This window comes from Coturnix japonica, unplaced genomic scaffold, assembly GCF_054131305.1.
Source record: "Coturnix japonica strain WE unplaced genomic scaffold, WE-NBRP24 Scf047, whole genome shotgun sequence".
In the NCBI taxonomy this organism is placed as follows: domain Eukaryota; kingdom Metazoa; phylum Chordata; class Aves; order Galliformes; family Phasianidae; genus Coturnix; species Coturnix japonica.
This window is the reverse complement of record NW_028188950.1, coordinates 1,669,235-1,695,003: the sequence shown is the minus strand read 5'-3', so window position 1 is coordinate 1,695,003 and position 25,769 is coordinate 1,669,235. Positions and strand designations below refer to the sequence as shown.

The 25,769-nt window shown below is 46.1% G+C and overlaps 1 protein-coding gene across 1 annotated transcript in view; it reads right to left on the bottom strand.

Annotated features, from left to right (window-relative positions):
• Positions 1-1,331: 1,331 nt before the first annotated feature.
• Positions 1,332-25,769, bottom strand: part of LOC146752298 (myosin-binding protein C, fast-type-like) — a 62,343-nt gene continuing 37,905 nt past the window's right edge. Inside the window, exon 3 of the mRNA XM_085532050.1 lies at positions 1,332-1,407. Within this exon, the coding sequence (XP_085388176.1) occupies positions 1,332-1,407 (76 nt within the window). The remainder of the gene's footprint in view (positions 1,408-25,769) is intronic.

The following is a 25,769-nucleotide window of genomic DNA, read 5'->3' as shown; positions in this document are numbered from 1 at the left end:
CATGAAAATATCCAGGGAGGAGGAATAAGAAAATAAGAGGAAGGTTAGAGCTCCATATACTGCTTCTGCTTAAGAAATGCTGAACTACATGAAATTAAATGCAAGTAATGGTGCTAAATGTACACTGTTGTAGGAGAATGAAAACATTTCATATTATAGCAGGAGGAGTGTCTCTCAGAATGGTCTGGGCTTGTCATTATCTTCTGCACTCTGAGCAGGACTTCAAGCCCAACAACAGCAGATGCCCAACAGCAGCTCCATCAGCGAGTTCCTCCTGCTGCCGTTGGCAGACACGCGGCAGCTGCAGCTCCTGCACTTCTGGCTCTTCCTGGGCATCTACCTGGCTGCCCTCCTGGGCAATGGACTCATCAGCACAGCCGTAGCCTGAGACCGCCGCCTGCACACCCCCATGTACTTCTTCCTCCTCAACCTGGCCCTCCTCGACCTGGGCAGCATCTCCACCACTCTCCCCAAAGCCATGGCCAACACCCTCTGGGACACCAGGGCCATCTCCTACACAGGATGCGCTGCACAGCTCTTTTTCTTTTCCTTCTTCATGTCAGCAGAGTATTCCCTTCTCACCATCATGTCCTATGACCGCTACGTTGCCATCTGCAAGCCCCTGCACTACGGGACCTTGATGGACAGCAGAGCTTGTGCCACCATGGCAGCAGCTGCCTGGGGCACTGGGGTTCTCAATTCCCTGCTGCACACTGCCAGCACGTTTTCACTGCCTCTCTGCCAAGGCAATGTTGTCAACCAGTTTTTCTGTGAAATCCCCCAGATCCTCAAGCTCTCCTGCTCAGAATCAAATCTCAGGGAAGTTGTGTTTATAATTTTTAGTGCCAGTTTATTCTTTGGATGCTTTGTTTTCATAGTGGTGTCCTATGTGCAGATCTTCCTTGCTGTGCTGAGGATGCCCTCTGAGCAGGGACGGCACAAAGCCTTCTCCACATGCCTCCCTCACCTGGCTGTGGTCTCCCTGTTTCTCAGCACTGGCTTTTTTGCCTACCTGAAGCCCCCGTCCATATCCTCCCCATCCATGGACCTGATGGTGGCACTTCTGTACTCAGTGGTGCCTCCAGCAGTAAACCCCCTCATCTACAGCATGAGGAACCATGAAGTCAAGAATGCTGTGAGGGAAGTTATGACCAGATGTGTTTTAAATGCAGTGAATTGCCTGTCTATTGGAATTCATGACATGTAATGCGGCTTTTTACTGTTGCAAACTCTGTTTTGTTTCAATCGATTTTTATAAGTGTAATGTATTAAATCTTATTCTTTTTTTAAAAAATACTGTAATGCTCTTTACTAAAATGTCATTATTCAAATCAATTCCTCTTCAGCTTGTAACTTCTTAGTGTAGCCCAGACGCACTGTACATAATGAATCAGGCTCTCCGTGAACCTTAAAAGAATTGAGGACGTGCAGTTACGCTGTCTGTCCTCCTTCTTGTAAGACATTTCTGGAGCTGTCGGGGTCGGATGTTCTCAGAAGCCCACAATCCAGCCGGAAGCACACGGCTGTTCATCAAACTGTGCATTGACTTCAGCCTGCAACCGTTTCCAGCTGGTCCCTTGCCCAGTGTTCCCCGTAACGCTGACAATGGAGTTTCAAAATATTCTTTTCTCATCTGACCTGACATCCTGCTTACCCAAGCCCCTCTGCAATAGTTAAGCCTTAGATTGTCCCCTCGTTCGAACTCAATCCCCCTTTTCTTGGACTTTGTAAATACTTTTGCTTGATTACTACATTCTGGGAAAGGGATAATTTCAAATAACTTCCGCTCTCCACTTTCTGTCTTAGCTTGTTCATTTTGTATTCTTCATAGCTATTCCCACTGGTTTTACACTGCCGTAATACACACCTCATTTCAACGTACATTAAAACAAGCAAGATGATTGCAGTAATACAAAGCAATAAAGAGCTGCTTCAGCCATGCAGAATCACCCAAATGTCTCCACAGAGCATTTAAAGGCAGTGGAGCTCAGGTAGGCTCTCTTGGTTTCCCTTCTGAATTCTGCTAGGTTGCATTGCTTGGTAGCTCTCAGAAGCTGTCAGTGACCACAGACTGGAAAATTGCAATTGGTCTCAGTTCACACAGCTGGCTGGTTTGTCTCAGGCTAATCCTGAACTGTCTCAAGCGACTGCTTTGGGGCTCTACAAAACAGCAACTTCAGAGATCTCTTTCTATTACTAAGTGTTTGAAAGAGCAATTTGCTCTGTTAATTATCCATCATTTCTGTGCAGTCTGTTTTGTCAGACTTGTCTCTAGATTCCAAGTTGTATGTGAAGAGTTGTTTCCGTTGTAATGCACAATGTACTAAAAATTGAGAGATGAAAATGTGAAGAGTTTTTCCAGCTTTGATTTCATGTCTGGAATTTTGGAACCCACTACTTGCAGTTGTTAATCTGTCCAAACTGGTCTGGTTTGGAATGCCCTCATCCTCATTGAATCACTGTTAAAGGCGGAGCATTTCCTACAAGTGCCATGGCCCCACTGTTGTTCTAATTCTTGTTTCTTTGTTTTCCACACACTGCTTTTCAAGCCTCCTTTTTCTTTACAGTCAAAGTGAGAATTGCACTGTGAGGTGTCTGAACCTTGTTGTGCCTATACATAAATAGAACAGCAGCAAAGCCAGACAGGTGACTGTGCTGACAGCTCTCATATCCAGTAACACGTAACTGTGCTAAATCCCTTGTGACGGCTTTGATTTCATTTTTGCCAGTGAAATCCTTGTAAAAGGAACTGCAGCAGTGTGATGAGCTAAGATGAAGATGCTGGCTTTAGTAGTGCTCTAAGCTGAGTGGAAGAACAATTGAATGAGGGTTATATGCTTTCTCTGGGACGATAAGGTTTTTTTTTTCCTGAGGGAAAGAGCCAGCTTTTCATGGGCTATATGTGGGCTTTGGCAAGGGCAGACAATCCAGTCTGTCAGGAAGCCATTTGAGGTGCTTCAGGTTTGTAAGCTTGTCTTTTTGTTTTTCAGGCGGATATTTGGAGCATGGGTGTAGTGCTGTATGCTCTGCTGTGTGAGTTTTTCCTTTGGATGATGACAATATGATGGCACTCTACAGGAGGATACCAGTGGGTATCAGTGGTGCTAGAATACACTGAGAAGGGAAATAGCTGAGCTTGACAAGAGGCCTTGCTTTTCGGATGGCAGAACATGCTGAGCTGTGGGTAGAAAGGCCTGTCTGCTGAATATTGTCCCTGTTTTTGCTGCTTTGTCTACCAGTATTTTGTGGATTTGGTTCTACACTTGGTTGGCCTATGTGGCACTGTAGCCTAATTCTGTACCATGATAGCATACAGAATTTAAGGAGAAGTATTTTCTTGCCAATGGGCTGGATTTTTTTGTATGTGGTTCTTCAACTGGCTGCTCCCTATACTATCTGTAGTAAAAATAGAGACACATCATTTGATTTCCCAGAAAGGAATGTTGCTAAATGCCATCTCTTCTCATGTCTACGAAGAGCAAAGTTCTGCATTTGCTATTAGAATTTCCTCTTCCAGAATCAGGAGGTAATGTAGGAACCCACAGATTGCCTTCAGAATTCAACAGTTGGTTCTGTTTCCTTTCTGAGTGCATAACAACCTGAGCACATGAATTGAATGACGTGGCTTTTTAGTCTGGTACAAACTCTGCTGTACACTGAAACTTGGTCCATTTGTAAGCAGGACTTTGTCCATCTCTGCAGGACAGCAGAAAACCCTTTGTGCTAATCATGATGCCAAGAAGCAGAATGCGGCAAATGGCAGATGATCCAACTGCTTCAGGTGTTCATTTCCTTAAAACTGAGAATAGTTTTGGACTGAGAGTTTGTAAGCAGAACGGAGCTCTTAAAGCTGTCAGAGACTATTTCTGCACTGTTCAATTCTATCTGCCTAACATACACAGGATCTCAGAACTGCGTTGCTTGAATTGGTGGAACTTGCTGAAGTGAACTGGGATGAGCAAGTTTTAGAACTTAGTCAGAGTGCTGTAAAAAATGGATAATCTCATGAGTATTAAGGTACAGGATTGCTATTTCTGCACTGAATTTGTTTTTATTTTACATGGCTGTGATCTGAAAGTTGCTTGAAATGCAGGCACCTAGGCACTGTTGTGTAACTGAATTTCACACATGATAGGTCCTGAAATATCCTGGAATCAAAAACTCTGACTTGTTTTAAGTCTGCTGCTTGAGTATAATCAGGGTCATAGTGTCTGTGTGCAGTGTTTCTTTCCCTGTAATGCTCCACATCATTTCATTTTGGGAATATTGAAGGAAATGGACTATGTGCCATAACTGTTGTTAGAACAAACTATGCCTGGTGTGATCTTATGCATAGGTTCTGTAACTGCTCTTCACAGCTCAGGTGTTTGACCTTTTTGGTGAAGTGATGAAATACTGCTGGTTTCTATTTGTGCTTCTAGGCACCTTGAAGCTCTTAGGAATAGAACGATTGTCTCCAGTTCTTTTCAATGATATCAGTAACAGCTCGAGTGCTGCTGCCCACTAGGTAGACCCAAAGAAGCAGATTACAGTGAAACAACACACAAGCTGGACCTGCATGAGGATCACTTTCAAGACAGTGGCTCTGTTGCTTGAAGCTTATTTGCTTCTTCCTGCCGCCACTCTATTACCAAGTATCAACAACCTCTTTCATGATTCAACTTGCAAATGTTTGACACTAACCCTTGTGTTTCTATGCCTTCCTAGGTGATTCAAGCCCTTGTCAATCCCAGAGATCCAAACCAAGTAGTGATGTGCAGTGTGTTTCCATCAATGGAGAGTTCTTATTAAGCACGAATCACTGCAATTCGGATGACAGCCTTCCACATGGTAACAGTGATGGACACAAGGGGCTCATCCACGTTCATGCTCTCATATCTCCTGGCTCTGCTGAAGCTCCTGACCTGAGCCTGCCAGACACAGCAGTCACCTGCCTGGATTGTGACTCAGCGCCTTTGCAGTGCTGCCCATCCCAAGCACAGCCCGAGTGCCCCAGCAGCAGCACCAGCATGCAGGAGCAGGTCAGCATCAGTGAGGTGAAGCTGAGCATCTTAGATGGGGACTTAGAGTCAGGCTGCCAGTCCCAGGCACCAGGCAGCAGCACAAGCTCTGAGCCACTCTCATCTTGACAAGAGGAGTCCCATCTTCACCCTTGACCTCTCAAGCCCTCCTGTCTTTTATTGAATAAAGTCACTCTCATGCTCAATCATCGCCTTGACTGCATTCTGAGTCTTCATTCACAGGGATTGGGATGAATGCAACAAACAGCAAGGCAGCTCAGCTTGCAACACTATGGCTGTGGGGTTCGTGCAGGCAGAGCTCTGGGTTCCCATTTTGCCTGGCTTTGGGATGTCTGCAGCAAGATCTCTACCATTTTGTATGGGAGCAAATAATCTCTAGCATCCAGGTTGCTGCTCGTGATAATCCCAGTCTTCCTGGCTGTTGCTTTGTGATACTTTTCAAAGCCTTTGGATACTCTTTGATGCCTTGGCTGCTCCCTAACACCTCTGTCCTCCTGCCATGTTGACTCATGTCTCCCACTTTGAAGCTGGCTTTGCAGATCATCTCCAGCTCTGTCATCATCACGCTGCAGCAGGAGGTGCTCACCTGGCCCAATGTCTGGCAGTACTGCTTGTTCTGCAGATGAGCAGCTGCCTCCTCATCTCTTCAGCTACAGTAGTTTTTCTCAGGGCAGTTAGATGCAGTCATGCTCCTCTGTATTTGGTGTGTTAAATCCATGCTGCGTGGCAGCAGTCAGTGCAATACAAAGGTGTTCTGTGTGCCACAGCATTTCTCCAGGGGCTGCGAAAGGTAGAAGCACAACACAGCACCATCCTTCTGACAGTAATGTCTGTGAGTGTTAGACATGTGAGCACTGCATCATCCCCAGCGTGTCAGTGCTTTTCCACACCAACCTGACTCTCACACTCTCTGCACTGAATGTAACTCTGCTCTTGTGGAGACAAATGCTTTCTGTCACATCCTCCATCCCTGCAACCATTTGCTGGTAGGCAGCTCTTGCAGAAGAATCAAGCAGCAGAACCTTTTGCTCACCCTACAGCATGCAAATGCTATGAAAGCAGAAATAACCTGGCATGCTCTGGGTCTGCAAGGCTGCACAGATGGGAGAGGTAGATTGTGTTTTTGCAGTGGAAGTTTCCAGTATTTTCGGTACATAGTGTAGGCCCTAACTGAATGTATAACCCTCTTGTAAAACAGCTGTATAAGTAGTTTTTCCACCAAGAAAGTTGCTGAACAGAGTTAAGTTCAGACTGGGGGCATTCTGACATGGGGAGAATTGAGACAAGCACAAGATAAATACGCAGGGTGGGTAGAGCCCAGCACAGGACAGAATGAATGTACTGACTTTTGGAAACATTGCCCTTCTCTCTCCGCAGAAAAGTACAAGGCAGACCTAAAAACAAGAGGTTGGTAATTGACCTTCTATGGAAATGAATCCTAGCAACAGTCTCGAGGAGTCTGTGAGCCTGAGATGCTCAACCAATGAGAGGCATGAGAGCATCACCTGCACTGAGTTTAGGGCACAGAACAGAATTGATTTCACTGACTGGTGTGCAATTTCTCCCTTGCCAATAGGGGATGTGCGCGCAGTATTGCAATAATGAATAAGCACTGTTGCTATCGCTGCCATCTTTGCCTAACTAGAAAGCTTTGACTTTGAGAGTTTCTCACACAAGGGGAGAGGGTAAGAAAGTAAAGAGGCACAGAAAACATAGGAAAACTGCTCTTCTTATCTATAAAAATTGATACAATTGATGCTGTCATGCATTTTTTAATTTATTTTTAATTTTTTGCCAATGTCAGTTAGATTGTTTTAAAATATCCACACACCAAAATCAGACTACCAAGCAAATTTAATGAAAATGAAATGAAGGTGAGTTAGCGGAAAGCACAAGGCCATATTATATTAGGCTCCAGCAAATTTACAGGCAGTCACTGCACGAAGAGGTAGATCTGAGTTGCACATTATATGATTTCCACAAAGATTAAGGAAATCTGAAGCTTTCAATATATTTTTTTAATTCTTTTTTCATTTCGTTTTTTAAACACCTGACCCAGACCCCAACCCTCACAGGAGCTGTAAAGACAACAGCATTAACCCGCAATGTAACTCTAATCCTAACCCTTACCCTGATTCTAAAATAGTCTCTAACTCCAAATGTAACAACAAAAATGATGCTAGAAGTTTGTAGCAAAAGGAACCTTAACCCTGATCATAATCCAAAAAACAATCATTAAGGTAACAATAATCTTTACCTTAGAAGTAATATTAATCAGAGCCCAGATGATGCCTGCATCCAATCAGAAGCATGCTTTGTATTATTTAAGCGTTGTATTTTTTCCAATGAACTCTCTCTATTATCACGTTTATAAAGTAACAGAGTCTGTTCTTTTTCTCCTGACACTGTGCCTTACTCCTGACATCCCCTGGAAATGACCCAGATAGGGCACCATCAAAGTAATGCTAATAGTAATGTCAATCCTTAGGGTATCTCTAGCCTCAGTGTTAATGGGACGCTAACAACAATCCCAACAGCCTTAAACATTCTGGTGGTGTGAAAGAGGTGCTGCCTTGCACATGCTGGGCTGTCCCATTGCCTGTTAAATGCAGGCGGCAGCGTAGAAACATGATGCCCGTGGTCAGAATGCCCTGTGGCAGATCCTGGCACCGGAGAACTGACCGGAGAACCATGAGAGAACTGACAACAAATCACTCGACATCAGAACCGACCCAGTGGTTATTTACAAGCCTTGGGTGACCCAGACAGGATCTCAGAGTGGTGAATGTAGGTACAGAAGTTGTTACTACTCTGTTTTCTTCTAAAAGCTGCTCAGCTGCTTTGCGTTTCAGACCATCCCTGGCTTCACTGTGTGCATCTGTCCAATTGATACCAGGTTTTTTTTTTTCATCTCAGAAGTTTTGTGGGGGGGGGGGAGAGGGGAAACAGATATCAATTCAATTACTCATTTATTTATTGACAGAGATTCACATTTGCTACATTTGGAGAAGTTTTATTTGTTTGCTGTGGTTTGATTTTTTCTATTTTTATTTTTTTTTTCCCCCTTCCCTCCTCTTCCATCTTTGTGTTCTTCCCCTATAATTAAAAGGGAACGGATCCCCAGGGTCTGTCCCGCAGACGTTCTTTCCGTGGTCTCTGCTGCCACCTGCTGGCCAATACACGGAACTGCCACTGTTGGGCGTTTGGTGCCGCAGGAAGCACAACACAGATCTGAGTTCTGACAGGTCTACACAGCAAATCCGCCAATCTTTATTGTGATAAGCCCTCCACATGGCATTGCGCATGCACTCCAACACGCAACAGGCATAGATAGAGATGTATCTTTATTCTGCTCCATGCCAAACCTGTGACCAAAACCTCATAGGGGTTCACAAAGAACTCTGGCTCTGCCAGAGCCCCCATCCAGACCCTTCTTGAGTTACATTCACATCTAGTTTGGCTGAAAAGGTTGGACTATAAATACTCAGTGCTTGGGCCTGTTTAACAGATATTTTCCTGATTATGCTGTCCATCGATCTTTTTAAACTGAACTCCTGCTCTAATCTGGTCTTTAAACATTTGCTGTCTCAAGACTCTAATGGGTCCAGACTGGATTACCTTAGGGGCTGGATGCCTAAGTCATGGCAGCAGATGGTTCTCTGACCTTTCCACCACCATTCAGAGCCTGCATCTGGCCATAGGCACTCTTGTCTCCCCATCAATTGGGCAGCCTGTTGTATTACAGCACCTGAGGGCCACTGGGGGGTTCAGTATGGATAACATAGACCCATCCTGATGTAAAGGTGATGGCTGTAGGATGAGATCCCTCATTCCTGATGAAAAAATTTATTGACTGGGCTCTCAAAATCATCTTCCTAGATAGCCTCTTTCATGCTTAATTCTCTAATATAATTTTGTTAGTCTTCCATAGAGGACTACAGGCTGATATTTAATGGTATGTCATTCTTATTTGGCCATGTTATATGACACACATCTATCCTCATTATGTTGGACAGAGCATACAGTCTTTGCCTGAAGGCAGGGTGAGAAGTAATGGATGTCAGTTTTGAAATTTCCAGTCCATTAACCACAGCGCTTTCTGCCTCCATGTCCCATAACCAGAGCAGCTATGCTGGCATGCTCTCTTGGTTTCTGTCTAAACCACTGTACTATATCCATCAGTTCAGCTGCTGTATTATGGGCAGCAGGGTTTGGGGTTTGGACACTGGTCAGGGCACTCCCACCAGCCTATCCTGCATTTATTTATTTTTTTTTTTCATTTTAGGGTTACAATCAGTCAGATCTCAAATAGATCTAGTCCAAATGGAACCTCAAAATCTGACCTTTTAGTGCCTTCATTTACAGAGTCCATTTTATACAGATTCCCTTGTACAGGGTCCCCACGGTCCTCCAGAGAGATGTCCCTGATCTTCCATAGGAGAATGATTGAATTAGGTTTTTTCCCCATCAAAACTGCCACCTGTCTTTCCAGTTTTTCAACACTATCATTCAATAGCTGATTTGCATCAGCCTGAGCCTCTTCAATTATGTTCAGACAGTTCAAGGCCATCAGCAGTGGCCATGCCACCATGAACGCAGCTAACTGTCATTCTCAAGTTGTAAGTATGTCTTTGCTAAGACCATGGAAATACTCAGTCAGGTGGGCCAGGGACTCATGGACCCTCCCTCTGTCCCACACAGGGCCCCATGTATCAGTGACAGAAGCAACGCTGCATTTTGAGAATCCTAGGAATCCCAGGACATGCCCTGACAAAAGGTCATTCAAAGGGGTAGTCTTTCCCCATCCAAACCACCCCATGATATTCACAGAATCACAGAATTGTAGGGAATGGAAGGGACCTCCAGAGACCATTGAGTCCAACCCCCCTGCCAAAGCAGGTTCCCTACACCACGTCGCACAGCTCGGCATCCAGGCAGGTCTTGAATATCTCCAGAGAAGGAGACTCCACAACCACCCTGGGCAGCCTGTTCCAGTGCTCTCTCACTCTCACCATAAAGAAGTTATTGCACACATTAGTGCAGAACTTCCTATGGTCCAGTTTCTGTCTGTTTCCCCATGTCCCGTCTCCACACACTGCTGAAAAGAGTCTGGCCTCAACACTTTACCCCCCTCACCTCAAATATTTATAGACCTGGATCAGGTCCCCTCTCAGCCTTCTTTTTTCAAGGCTAAACAGACCCAGTTCCCTCAGTCTCTCCTCATAGGGGAGATGCTCCAGGCCCTTCACCATCTTAGTGGCCCTCTGCTGGACTCTTTCTAAGAGATCCCTGTCTTTTTTGTACTGGGGAGCCCAGAACTGGACACAATATTCCAGATGAGGCCTCACCAGGGCAGAATAGAGGGGGAGGATCACCTCCTTCGACCTGCTGGACACGCTCTTTTTAATGCACCCCATGATGCCATTGGCCTTTTTGGCTACAAGGGCACACTGATGGCTCATGGCCAATGCGTCGTCCACCAGGACGCCCAGGTCCCTCTCGACCCACTTCACTGTCCACTCACCTATCCCATACTTCCTCAGCTTTGTTATAAGGATGTCATGGGAGACTGTATCAGTTATAGAGGTTATAGAGTTCAATTCCTGTAGTCAATTTGGCGGCCCAGGTGGGACCAGCTCTGTTCGCTGCAGGACCAGCTGAGAGGGAGACACTTTTGGCACACCCTGAGATTTCTCTGAAGGACTCCCTTCCTCACCTGATCACTGCAGGGACAGACAAGGACCACCCACAGGTGGACCAGGTATGTGTATGGTAAGTGGAGCCCATATGTCTTGAGGAGACATCCTACACAGTTTACAGCCATACGTGCTGCTCCCAGGGAGGTGAGCTCATGGCTTTGGTTGCCAGCTGGGTAGGAAGACTCCTTGGGTGAGTTCCTATGAAAGGGAACTGTATGTCATATGAATGGAAACAAGAACAAATACTCTCTCCTAGGTGGTTGGCAATAGGAGGGACCTAGGTTGGTGTCTCCTACGGGTATGGGATATAGTGGATAGCCTGTCAAATGGTAGCCTGGGTTCTCCAAGTTGTAATCACGGGGCTTATAGTTTGTATGTTCAATATTATCATCTGCTTTAAGTGTTTGGTACCGTGTGTCAAGCCGACTCTGGGAAAAACATTAACGTTTGCAACTGGTCGACCAGAGTATGAGTGTTATTAAGATTCCAGCTAGAAAACTTTGTCAGCATTGTGTAGTATGAATAAACCATGGTTTTTGATCTAAATGTCAGAGTAAGTGTGGTGTGAGTGAGACACAGAACAGCTGCAGGGTGAGTGCCGAGTCCCGACCCGTGTTTCCTTCCTCCTGTGAGGGAAATGGCCAGACACGGACAAAGTGAAAGACTGTGTTGTGTGTCCACTCATAAGTACTTTCTGCTTGTATGTAAGAAGACGGGAGTTTGTACTCTGTAGATTAGTAAGATTGTCCTGAGGAGAGGTGTACATTCCACCCGACCAATGAGTGTCAACCCATTTATGTAATACTATGTACTGCTTGCGAGGAAGTGTGTGAGGGAGGTGGTTCAATCAGTGCTGGTTCTGTGGCACAGTGTTTATAGCTGAAGAATACAGACTGTATTAAGGGAGTTTATGTGAACTGAAGAACTGTACTGTTTGACAAACTGTTTTGATGGTATAAGAAAGTGTAATTGTTAATGATATATGGAAGTGTACTTGAGGGAATGTGGAAGTGTATCTGAGCATAGAAATAGAGGAAGCATTTACAGAGGAAAAAGGTTAAAGTGAGTTTACCTGCATTGACATGAGAGCAACACCCTGCACCGCTGCCCTGTGAGCTGAGGAGAGCAGAGCAGAGACACAGTCCCCATGTATCAGGTAGTGTTATTCTGCTTACCAAATGAATGAGTTCACTACAGAAGAGGCAAATCTTCCCCTCTGCTCCATTTATGGCATACTCTGGAGTTCAAGGCATTGCAAAGCTATGGCACATCTACTTTCTTTCAATGATGACGCCTTTGTGTGCTCTGGGCTCTCATTTCAATTGCATCTAAAGAAGTCTAGGGTCATGCCAGCTGACAGGAAGCTGGCAAATGTTGACTCATTGTAAGGAAGAGCAAGAAAGATGACATGGGCAATTATGGACCTGTCAGTCCAGAGCCTGGTAAAATTATGGAGAAAATGATGGTGGGAGTTATGGAAAAACAGCTGAAGGACAATTCTGTCATTGGTCGCAGCCAACACAAGTTTGTGAGGCGAAGGTCCTGTTTAATTTAAGCTCATTTTGTGACACAGTTATCCATTTAGTTGACCAAGGGAAGCCAGTTGATGTAATCCTTGAGGATTTCAGTGGAGATTTTGATACTGTTTCTCACAACAACCTTCTGGACAGAATGTTCTGCATATGGCTAGACAGAAACACAATGTGGTGGGTGAGCAGTTGGCCAGTAGGTCAGTCCCAATGGATTATAGTCAGTGGGTTCCATCAGGCTGGTAGATGGTCACTGTTGGGGTCCCCAGGGTTCCATTTTGGGGCGACTTTCCTTTCATGTTTATGCAGATGACTTGAATGCAGGACTAGAAGATGTTCTGAGCAAGTTTGCTGATGAGACCAGATGAGGAGGTGCTGTTGCCTCCACTGAGGGTGGAGAGGACTTGCAGAGAGATGTGGACAAGTCAGAGAAGTGGGTATCAGTTGGTACTAAGCACCAAGTGCATAACGTATAACAAGAACAAGTGCCTGATTGTGCACCTGGGTAGGGGCAATGCTGGACATACACACTGACAGGATATGGGACACTGGAGAGGAGTCTGACTGGAAAGGATTGGGGTGCTGGTCAGCATCACACTGAATGTGAGTCAGCAGTGTGCCAAGGCTGCCAGGAAAGACAACAGTCCCCTGGAGTGCATGAAGCAACTTATTGCCAGCTGGATCGTCCCTCTCTGCTCTGCATTGCTACTGCCTCACTAGCAGCACTAGGTGCACTTCTGGGCACCGCAGAACATAAAGGACAACAACTCTGGGAGAATGTGCAAAGGAGGGCACTGGAACTGAGAGATGTGAAATTCAGAGTTTCACAGGGATTGATTGCTTGTTCAGACTGGGCCCTTCTCACATCCCACATCCTGCAATGAAACATAGGTCTCATATGGGACATGAACCTCACAGCGTCCTTGCACCACATGTAGAGCCTGGGATCTTCTGTCCCCATGTCTTTCATTTAACATCATACAGACCTCCAACCCATTGCCCCAGGAAATGCCCGGAGCCAACATGAGATACAGGACCTCTCTACCACTGGTCTTGCAATCAGGGCTTGACCTGTCTGCTTCGTAAGGCAAAGGAGAGGTTTCTTAGCATGCCAGTGCCTTTGCCTGCCTGTAGTCATGGCTTCCAGTTATCTTCTCTAACAAGTCCCTTGGGAAGCTTGCTTGTTAATGTTCCTCAGTGGGCCCATTAATACTCCAAGAAACTTCACTGTTACTTCTGACTTTGTCTTGTTGAGCACTTTGTGCAAACTTCTCTCTGCACTGGAGGTTTATAGACTCAGCATCAAATGCGCCCTGGGGCCCATTATAACCTAAATAATCTCCTGTGTTTTATGCCATCTTGTTATCTTCTTCAGGTTATCAGAACTTGTTCAGCAAAAAGGAGGGATATCTGGAGAGAGATTAAAGAGATAGAATCCATTATAAATTTATTGTCTCTTTCTTTATAGCTGGTATTAAAGCAGCACTGTGCAACTGATACCAATCCAGGATGTCCCAATGAGTTCTGTACTGTTACTGTGTTGACAAAGGTCCTTCTCAACCTCCCCACCCAATTTCTGCTCACATTGGACCTATGGGACTTGCATCACTTTTCTTCACATCACTCTTCTCCTCTGCATTCATCCACTCAGTGTAAAAACTGCTTTGCACCAACTCCCACTGGCTTTCTTCAGAGAACCAGCTGCACATGGAAAATTAAAGATTTCTCTTTTTTATCTGGCCAGCAAATGGAAGGAAAGGTGATGCAATTGAATGAACAGTAAAACACATTGATCAACTGCATGCCATGTTCAAGCTGCATCTATTGAAGTTTGTCTTTCATATGGAATACTTTTAAAAGAAATGATTTATACTGAGGTAGCATAGGATAGATTGAATCACAGTGAAGTAGTTGACAACAGAGGCCATCAGACTCTGGTAGATAGAGCAAATTCCAGTAATCTCCCTGGGATAGATCAGCCAGGTAGTTGAGAGGTATCAACTTAAAACTGATCAGGACTACTGAGTATTTCACACATTGAGACGGGTTAACACATTCTCACTGATTCTCAGACTTTGGGGAGATGGAACAAATTCCAGTAATCCCCCTGAAATTCAGAAAACAGACAGATAATTGGGAGGTATCTGACTGAACAAAGAGCAAGGGATGGAGAAATCTGGAGGGCAGTGGGAGTAGTGTGTGCCCAAATGGCCTGCTGAAAACATGCCCTTAACCATGGCCATTTCTTTAGGAGAGCTGAAAACACTTGGAGGATGAGACACATCAAATAGGCAGCAGGGAAGAGTAGTGCTGGGCACCGGGCTATAGTCACAGGGCATTGGCACTGGCACCGCTGTCTGTGTCTCTGAACCTGAAGGCATTTGTGTCCAGCAAACACAGTTCTGGAAAACATTGTAGTTTCAGTAAAAGAAAAAAAAGAAAGAGAAAAAAAAAGACATCAAATCATCTCAAAGATTCATACATACAACTTAAAATGGAACAAGACTCATGAGAATTTTTCATGTTGAGAAGGATTAACACATTTTCATTGATTTCCATCTTTGTCTTCAATTATTTGTTTCAGTTTTATTGACATTTATGATCAACTATTAAGCTTACAGCCTCAAAATAAATAAATAAATAAAAAGAGATACATTTGCATCTTGCACATGGCCTGTTGTCCCTTTGACCTTCACAGTTCCCACAAGTCCTTCCATGCCGGAGAGTATGAGATCCAGCAGAGCACCTCTCCTCTTTGGTTCCTCCACTGCTTGGTCAAGAAGCTGCCATCTGTGCTCTCCATGGATCTTCTGGATGCCACATGCCCTGCTGTGCTGTCCCTGCAGCACATACTGGATTGAAAAAGGCTCCCAAAGGGCACAAGGGACAGACAACATCAGATTCCCATCTGTCTGCAGAGGGCACCTTCCATTGTCTCTCCCTGATCAGGAAGACAGGAAAAGACACTGTTGGTCTCCTCTGTTGGCCATTTCCATTAGCTCTTACCTGTCTGTTCTTCCATCCCCAGGCAGAGCTCAGTGCACTCTCACAGAGGGCATTCACCCTTCTTTATCTCCTCGCCCATCCATCCTAAAGACTCTGTATCCCCCTTGTGCTACAGTGCAGTTGTGGAAGCCATTCAACTGTGTCCCCATGGTCCAAACAGGAGCTCAGGCCAGCAGCTCTACCAAGATTTCTAGCTTCTTGTGCGTTGGTGTTTGCATTAGTGCAAAAATACAGGAGTAAACATCCTCACTGGAAAGCATCACTGGACATAGCCGGACTGGATAGCTCATCTATTGTACTAGTGCGCAGAAGGTGGCACACAGGCATTAGACCTATCGTAGGTCTTGGAGGTGACGTAGCAGCATGGACACACCATGGGCATGGCTTTGCTGAAGGCCCTGTGCTGCACTTGCAACTGTGAGTGAATTCACCAGACAGCCGGTGCTATCCCCTCTCTGGCCCTCGGCTGAAGCCCAGGAAGGAGCTGTCTGTCTCAGGGATTTCCCACACGGTTTACAAGCACTGGCACACATCAGGAGCAGCCCAGGCACTTGGGCATCACCCAGTGTCTGTGTGTGAGCAGCTGCCTCCCTGCTGAAGTACCAAGGACTCAGAGCAGGAGCTCACATGCAGGCAACTCCTTGTGCACTTCTGAGCTGAACCAGAGGAATCCCAGCTCCTGTGGGTGTGTAGGGAGCTGAATCCCATTTCAGCTCCAGGATTTCTGTCAACGGATGAGACTCCTGCACTGCCTCAGCTGGATCACTGCCCTGCACAGGGAAAGTCCAAACCTCGCCTTCCTTGTCTGGGTGCCCTTTGTGCATTGTCAAACGAACTCTGGGAGCACTCCCCATATGTCTCCAATCAGTCACTGACCACTGGACATGTGGTGGTTAATTGAGCAAATTTCAACGCACAGTCATGATGCTGTTGTCTTTCAGGAGCTGTTGGCCATGAGGACCCAGGGATGTGTCAGGGGACATGAGTGGGAAGGATAAAAATGACATCATCTGCTGCTTGCTTGTCCAGGCTGCTGGGACACAGGGAGCTCATACAAGTGGGCAGAGCTGCAGTGAGACAGCTGTGCCCAGGAGCAGCTCTTGTGCACAGCACAGCCTGCAGGTGACAGAAGGAGAGGAGAGAAACTGGAGAGAGCTTGCAGGATGTGTGTGGTGTGAGCGGGCTGTGAGCTCACTGCAGGAGCATTGCTCACAGACCATGACAGGGTAAGTCTCACTGCAGACCATGAGCTGCTTTTCCTGGAGGGATCACCAAATCTGGGACATCCCATAGCAGATCTGGATGCAGGCACTGCATGTTTCTTTACTGTGGAAAAAGCCCCTGTATGGCTGCCCCTGTATGGCTGCAGGCTGTGCAGCCGGGGCTGCAGGTGGGTGCCCAGGGCTGTCCTGCAGAGCAGGGTCCCTGCTGTGCCCCAGGGGCTGTGTGCCGGGTATGGGACTCTGCCGCCTGCCAGGCTCAGCACTCAGCCTACCCGGGGAGCTGCCCAGGGCGCTGCAGGGAGACGTGTGGGGGGAAGGAGCCCCCGGCAGGGCTTGTGCTGCCACAGCTGCTGCCTGGGGCAGGAGATCACAGCTCCACTGCACAACAGTATGTTTCCTAGGGTCCTTTGCAAAAGGAGAGCCAAGGCAGGGGGTTTACATTTCCTCTTCTGAGGCAGAGGTTTGGAGTCAGAAATCTAAAAGGGGCAATAAGATTTCTGAGAATTTTTCGTCAATCAATTGCTTGTTTTGTGAAGAGTCACACATGATGTGCTTTCACTCTCCCCTTTCTCGAAGGATGGAATTATCATCATTTTCTGTAGGCATGAATAATTCTCTTATCCTACAAACAGGCAGCATTTTCTAACTGAAACTGAATGCCACAGAAGCTGGGGTAGGGGGCTCTAAGAGCACTTGGGGTAAAGATATGAGACATGAAACAGATGAAAATATCCAGGGAGAAGGGATAAGAAAATAAGAGTAAGGTTAGAGCTCCATATGCTGCTTCTGCTTAAGGAATGTTGAAATACATGAAATTAAATGCAAGTAATGGTGCTAAATGTACACTGTTGTAAGAGAATAAAAACATTTCATAGTATAGCAGGAGGAGTGTCTCTGAGAATAGTCTGGACTTGTCATTATCTTCTGCACTCTGAGCAGGACTCCAAGCCCAACAACAGCAGATGTCCAACAGCAGCTCCATCAGCGAGTTCCTCCTGCTGCCGTTGGCAGACACGCGGCAGCTGCAGCTCCTGCACTTCTGGCTCTTCCTGGGCATCTACCTGGCTGCCCTCCTGGGCAACGGCCTCATCAGCACAGCCATAGCCTGCGACCGCCGCCTGCACACCCCCATGTACTTCTTCCTCCTCAACCTGGCCCTCCTCGACCTGGGCAGCATCTCCACCACTCTCCCCAAAGCCATGGCCAACGCCCTCTGTGACACCAGGGCCATCTCCTACACAGGATGTGCTGCACAGCTCTTTTTCTTTCTCTTCTTTGCCTCAGCAGAGTATTCCCTTCTCACCATCATGTCCTATGACCGCTATGTTGCCATCTGCAAGCCCCTGCACTATGGGACCTTGATGGACAGCAGAGCTTGTGCCACCATGGCAGCAGCTGCCTGGGGCACTGTGCTTCTCTATTCCCTGCTGCACACTGCCAGTACGTTTTCACTGCCTCTCTGCCAAGGCAATGTTGTCAACCAGTTTTTCTGTGATATCCCCCAGATCCTCAAGCTTTCCTGCTCAGCATCCTACCTCAGGGAAGTTGTGTTTATCTTTTTTGGTGTGAGTTTAGGCTTTGGTTGCTTTGTTTTCATAGTTGTGTCCTATGTGCAGATCCTCGTGGCTGTGCTGAGGATGCCCTCTGAGCAGGGACGGCACAAAGCCTTCTCCACGTGCCTCCCTCACCTGGCCGTGGTCTCCCTAGTTGTCAGCACTGGCATTTTTGCCAACCTGACGCCCCCATCCTTTTCCTCCCCACTCCTGGATCTGACAGTGGCACTTCTGTACTCAGTGGTTCCTCCAACACTGAACCCTGTTATCTACAGCATGAGGAACAGGGAGATCAAGCACGCTCTCAGGAAGGTGTTGTAATACACACTATTCCAGCTTCCATAAAATGTACAGCTTCATCATAGGATTCCCAATGATGGTTCTTTATGTTTTATGCATCTTTGATTGTTTGATTATGTGAGATATAGCAACGTGCAAAAATATATATATATATTATTGAACTTAAAAATAAAATTGTATTACACCTCTTTCCAAACTAATTTCCATTTTTTCACTCCAAGAGCTCATGTAAACATGTATCCAGATTCCCCGAATACGTTAAAAGATACCTAAAAAGGTTTCAAAATAGACTTTTACTTAGCTTTTCTTTCTTCCTACTTTGTCTGGATTTGGGGAGGTACAGCCACAGACAGCAGCTCAACGTGCTCTTTTCATTTCTGATCTCTTTACACTACCACAGTGCTCTCAAGTCCTCTCATTTGTGCAGTCCTGAAGGTCTTGTGTGTCTCACGACCGTCCTGTTGTCTCTACAGCAGCAATCCAGGGCTGCAGTCAGTAGCCGGCAATATGAACAGGTCTGTCAGAGCTGGTCTCCTTGCTGGCACTGCCATAACAGGAGGGCCCCTTTAGAGCAGGACCAGAGAATTGGATGGAGGCCTCTTCCAAAGCTGGTGTAAGGAATATACCTCAGGAGCTGCTCCCTGAGAAAACCTCGAGATCTTCTGGTGCTCTTCAGTGTATGACTAGATCAGATTGAATAGCCCCAAGGAAATCCTTAAGTGTCTCGGGGCAGTGCTGTGGTTTAAGGTTTATGGGTTGAGACAAAGAGAAAAAGAAAAGGATAATAATTATGACAAATGTATTTATACATATATATTTAGTGTATTTTCAAACAAATACAACATATGCAGTTGCAAACATATATGAACTAATCCCTATGTGCATCTGTTTGCAAGTCCAGGACAAGCTGCAGGGGTTTTAACAGCCACAAGGTTCACTGTAGGAGCTGAAGTGGCTGTTGGGCTGTTGCAGGAGTTGAAGTGACCTCAGAGTTCATTGCTAGAGCTGAAACCACCACAGGACCTGTGATTATGTTGGAGCAGCCACTGGGCTCATTGGAGGGGTTGGAGTCACCGCAGGGCTGTACTTCCTCCCTTGGGAGGAATTTGTAGCATTTTCTTATTACCATACTTGGATCAGCTACAGGACCTGTAGCAGGAGTGACTACAGAGCTCATTATGAGGGGTGGAGTGACAGCAGGATCTGTCCCAGAGCTTGGAGCAACTGCAGGACGTGTAGCAAAACCTTGGAGCTGCTGCAGGGTCTGTGCCAGGAGTTGCAGAGGCTGCAGCACTGTCAGCAGATCCAGCTCTCTGGATCTGGCACACTGCAGTCATTTGTGCCTCTTGGGGGTTACCAGTGCCACAGCAGACCTGCCCCCAATATTCTACCAGTTTATCAGGATCCTGCAGTTGCTCAGAGATGAAGTTCCAAAGCCCTGGGGGTGCCCACCGCTCCAGGCAGCTGCCCAGACCGTCCCACACCCTCTGCCATGCAGAGCCTTCTCACCTTGGGGCAGATCTCTCACTGATATTCCTGAATAATTGTTTAACCTCAATCCTAGAATCATAGAATCACCAAGGTTGAAAAAGGCCTAAAAGTTCATCCAGTCCAACCGTTCACCTATTACCTACAGCTCCCACTAAACCATGTCCCTCAACACAATATCCAGTCACTCCTTGAATACCCCTGGGCTCCAAGAAGACAATGTAAAATGTGTAATTCCTAATCATATGGACAATATTATTTCCAAAACCCAAAGATGACCGCAGAGCTGAATGTGCACAAAACTTCACTTTGTCAGCTGCCAATTTATCGTGGTACAAACTGAGGTCAAACAGCATAGCAAAATAAATACCCTAATGCAGCATCCAAGCACCAAGTAAGGAGCTGTGCAGTGAAGCTTCATGAGAAGACTCAACAAACTCCACAAATAGGGAAACTATCAGCATCATGGCCTGCAATTTTCCAGCTCCCACAAAGCCCTGAGTTATCTCTCTCTGGACAGATGTGCTGCTATCTCAACCCTTGGAGCCTCACATCAGGCACCAAAATGATGGTGGTTGTTGAACCCAACATGTGGCTTAGCAGCTCACAGTGCTTTGTGCACTGCCCAATTCCCAGTGGGATGGGGATGAGAACTGGGAAAAAAAGTACAACTTCTGGGTTGTAACAAAGCAATTTACTAAGAGAGATAAAAGGAGTAATAGTTATCACTATATATCCGTTGATATGGAATTGTATGTAACAACTGATGCACAAGCACTTGCTCAGCACCACCAGACTGATGCTCAGCTGGACCCTGGGCAGTGAAGAGACTGAGATGAACTCCCACCCCTTTCAATACAATTTCTGCTTGCTGTCAGCTGATAGAGAACGTCCCTTTGGCCACTTTCAGTCAGCTGTCCTCACTCTGTTCCCTCCCAGCTCCATGTGCCCTCCACTGACCATGGCCTTGGCTCTGTAGAACACTGCTTAGCAGCAGCTGTAAACATCAGAGTGTTATCAATGATTTTCTCCAAGAACCAAAACACTGAACCACAGCAGACAGTCTGAAGAAAACAATTCCATCCCAGCTGTAACTCAGATTCCTGCCTGTCCCCTCTTCTTGTTCTTCCTGATCAGGAAGCAAGGAACAGAATCTGCTGCTCTCCTCTCTGAGCCCTTTCCATCAGTTCTCAGCTGGCTCCTCTGCCATCCCCAGGCAGAGCTCAGTGCCCTCTCATGGATGGCAGCAGCCTTTTCTCTTCTTCCTTGCCCATCCGTCATGCAGAATCTGTACTCCATTTGCTACAGTACAGAGCTGAGAATCAACCCACCGTGTCTCTGTGAACCAAACAAGACCCTAGGCCTGCAAAGGCACAGAGATTTGGAGGTCTCTGAGTGAATGTTTGTGGTCCTCTCATTAGTGTAAAGACTCTTCAGAAAGCATCCCCTTCCAGAAGCATGTTTTGATTTTGCCTGGCTGGACCTTGCATCTACACCGTGCTACTGGTGTTCAGAAGGTGGCACACAGGTACGAGACCCATTGTGGGGCTCACAGTTGTCCAGTGGACATTGTCACTACCCTGGGCATGTCTTTCCTGAAGGTCCTCAGCGGCATTTGCCAGCTGGCTGGAGGTGTGCTGGAGACCCCAGGGAACTGCCATTCTGTTGTAATACAAGAAGAATTTTACAGAGCAGCAGCCATGGATCAAGATAAGCACTTTACAGAGCTGCAGCTGCGGAGCAGGATAAACAGCATGAGAACCAAGGACACCTTTAGGAAAAGAGTGAAAGGCTCGTGGCTTTGATGCGGGGTTTTAGGGTTCTTATTGCAGAAGCTTTCTTCCAATTAGTGCGTGTGATTTTTGAACACCCTTGTTTGTTTGCTATAAAAGTACGGCTTTTCAGGCAATAGATGGACACAGCTATATTTAACTATATTGGTGTGTGGTTGTTTGTCCTAGAACGCTGACTTTTGCCTTCAGGTTCGCCAACACGTGGGGGACCGCAATGTCATGGGATTTAACTCTTGAACACCTGTGGGATCCCGAGAAACTAAGCCAGTATTTGAGTCAGGGATGGTGCAGCCTAGATAGATCTAAGGGGGTATGACTTAGTTGGGGCTTGAATTGTTCTTACCGTGCTCTATATAACACTGTTCCGAAAAGAGAGAGTTTCTGAGCTGAGGTTCAAGCCAAAAAGGGAAATCCCCAAGTCAATTTTGATCAGTCACAGGAGGCACCAGTAACAATATCAGTTGCCCCTGTGGAAGGCAAGAAATGGAAATGGATGTCCTCACGTCTAGAACGGAAAAAAGAAGTGGAGGAGAAGGCAACAGAAGAGCCAGCTGACAGGTCTGGATCAGTACCGAGAAAGGCAAAAGGAAAAGTGGTGTGAAGAAGAGAGTGATGAGGAGGAAATCTCTATTACTGTTTGTCGACCCCTGATGATGACTGAAATCCAAGGCGTAAGAAAGGAGTTCACACGGCACCAGAATGAATCTCTTGTTACCTGGTTTCTTCGCTGTTGGGACAGCTGGGTCGGTAGCTTGTTGAGATGTGACAGGCCCTTCCCCATATTCTGGAAGAATCTTAGTGTAATACAGTGGGTGTAGACAAAAAGGCGTAGGTTATATAAGGATGTGTCTGTTTCAATAAATCGCCATTTTGCCACTTCATCTCCTTGGTGTCACTTGGTAATTGGCCTAGCTGCTGCTTCAGTTGAAGGCGAGAGATCATAAAGAAATTAACGATCATAAAGCCTTCATGTGTATCATTAAAAATCTCAGCTATTAGACACAAGTGCTTTCCAGCTCGAGCAAGGAACAACAGTACAATTGCACTGTGTGTTTCCTTGTGGCGTTACCTACGTGACCACAGAGAAGACATGAGGAAGTGGCATGACCAGCCTACTCCTGTACTATTAGCACGGGTGAGAGAACTACAAAACAGTCCAACCACCAGTACGGCTGCTCCAGTTATCACAGGTAACCAATAGAGGGGCCCTGCCCTCAGTCAAGGGAGTGGAAGGGATAATAGAGTTTATTGGACTGTGTGAATTTGATGGCCTGGCACATCAGAACCACAGAAATATAAGGCATTGGAGGATACCGGTGCACTGTGCACCCTAATGCCCTCCAGTCATGAAGGGACAGAATCAATCCATATTTCTGGATATCTCTCAAGAATTGACTGTGCTGGAGGCTGAAATAAGCCTCACTGGTAAAGACTGGAAAAAACATCCTATGTGAGTGGCCCAGGGTTTCCTTTCATACTTGGTATTGATTACCTCAGAAGAGGGCATTTCAAGGATACTAAGGGGTATCACTGGGCCTTTGGAATCGCTGCTGTAGATACGGACAACATTAAGCAGCTGTCATTTTTACCTGGCCTGTCAGAGGACCCGTCTGTTGTGAGGCTGCTACGAGTAAAAATAAAAGAGCAGCAGGTACCGATTGCTACAAAGACAGTGCACAGACGGCAGTATCGCACCAACAGGGATTCCTTGCTCCCCATTCATGATTTGATTCGCCAGTTGGAGAATCAGGGAGTGATCAGTAAAACTCACTCACCTTTTAACAGTCCCATATGGCCAGTGCGTAAAGCCAGTGGAGAATGGAGGCTGACAGTAGACTACCGTGGCCTGAATGAGGTCACACCCCCACTGAGTGCTGCTGTGCTGGAGAGCAAATAATTCAAATTCTTCTATGAGCCAGTTTTGCTATTAAGTGAAGCAAAGTAAAAGGGCCTGCCCAGGAAATTCAGTTCTTAGGTATAAAGTGGCAGGATGGATGTCATCACATCCCAACAGTGATTGACAAAATCACTGCCATGTCTCCACCAACTAGCAAGAAAGAGACACAATCTTTCCTGGGTGCAGTGGGCTTTTGGAGGATGCACATTCCAAACTACAGCCTCATTGTAAGCCCCCTTTATCAGGTGATGCAGAAGAAGAATGATTTTGCATAGGGCCCAGAGCAGCAGCAGGCTTTTGAACAGATTAAACAGGAGATAGCCTGTGCCATGGACCTGGGGCCAGTACGGACTGGACAGGATGTAAAGAACATCCTCTATACAGCTGCTGGAGAGAAAGGTCCCACTTGGAGTTTGTGGCAGAGAGCCTCAGGAGGGACCCAAGGCTGACCCCTGGGATTTTGGAGCTGAGCGTACAAGGGGTCTGAAGAGTGCTACACTCCAACTGAGAAGGAGATCTTAGCCACGTATAAGGGGGATCGGGCTGCTTCCGAAGTAGCTGTGTCATGGTTTAATAATTTTGTAATTTTTGCTATCAGTATTCCACATCATAACATCATATAAAGCATGAATAATTTTACTGAATCTGCAACTTACAGAAGAAGACTACATCTCCCAGGGAACAACACGATAGGTCACGGGACCTGGACTCTATATTAACTCTGTCGCAGAACAGACTGACGTCTTTCGAGTTCTGGCGTTCAGGGGAGTGTGTGGGAGCCTTCAGCCATTCGCCTAGATTCACAGTAGGCCTCTCGGTTACGGGACTCATTCTCTCTCCTATTTTGCTTGATTCGTTAGCTCAATTTTCAATTATATTGTATTATATTGTGTTACCCGGTATTTCGATATAGTATTCAGTAAATAAGTGTGCCTCCTTAGATCGTTGCCGCTGTTTTCTTTTCCTAATTAACTTTTTCCTTTTCGGCCTAGGGCCCCTCCGGGGCCCACGGCCCCTGTCACGGACGCAGGTGGATTTTTAGTTCAAACCGTGACAGATTTTGGTGGAGGATGCGGGCAATTTGAGTTGCTGTTTTTCTGTGTTTTCTTCTGTTGCTCTTTTAGCTTTTAACAGAGCTACGAGGTTTTTTTCCCTGTTAAGGAGCTATCTCGTGTTTGCGGTTCTGCACCTGCGAGCTTGACCTTGAAAGTCCAGGCGGACTGCCAATACTCCGGTATATTTTATAAACACTGCTGAGCTTTGTTTCCTTTTACTTTTTTTCTCTCTATTGGAGGAAAAAAAATGTTTTCTCTACTAAATTTGTTTTACCAGGGACTGTGTGTCATTGGTTCCTTTTTTGAGACGCTCCGAACATATTGGGTCATGTTTAAGCTGGCCACTTTTTCTTATGGAGCTATACAATTGTATAATGGATTGAAAGCATGGTTAGCAATGCTCACTTTGTATCTGCATACAGCTCCAGAGGGAGCAACTAATGCAACTAATTATACAGAAATGGTGATTTTTAAGCGTGCTCCTCTTTCTTTCTATGAATCCTTTATACAGTTTTTGAATGATCAGTGGGCCACACTCTTAATCTCCCTGATCTTATTGTTGATTATTTTAATAATCTCACTCAGTATCTGGATTTATAACATCCGGTGGAAGTCTTCCCTTGAACCAGAGAATACTGAGTGGCAGGGAGTGTGGAGAGGCTTTGAAGAGATTCTCAAAGGACAGACATCTTCAGTGTTATGGAGCTTCACTCCTGAACACTTGAAGAATCCTGAGAGTTTGATTGCATATTTGAGGCAGGAATGTTGTGGCACAGGCAGATCTCAGGAGGCACAAATGATTTTGGGCCTAGCTAATGCTTATCGGGCCTTATTCAATACCATTCCTGAGAGGGAAGTTTTTGAAGCTGAGAGAGAGAGTCTCAGGGCCGAGAAGGAGAGTCTTAGAGCTGAGGCAGAAAAACTTTGGACTGAGAAGGTAGAGAGAGAAAAAGCTTTTGAAGCTGAGAGAAAAGATCTCCTGTACCAACGAGACTCAATCTGGTACGAGAAGGAGAGTCTTAGAGCTGACACAGAAAAACTTTGGGATGAGAAGGTAGAGAGAGAAAAAGCTTTTGAAGCTGAGAGAAAAGATCTCCTGTACCAACGAGACTCAATCTGGTACGAGAAAGAGAATCTTAGAGATGACGCAGAAAAACTTTGGGATGAGAAAAGCTCCCTGCAATCCCAACTCAACACTCTCCAGT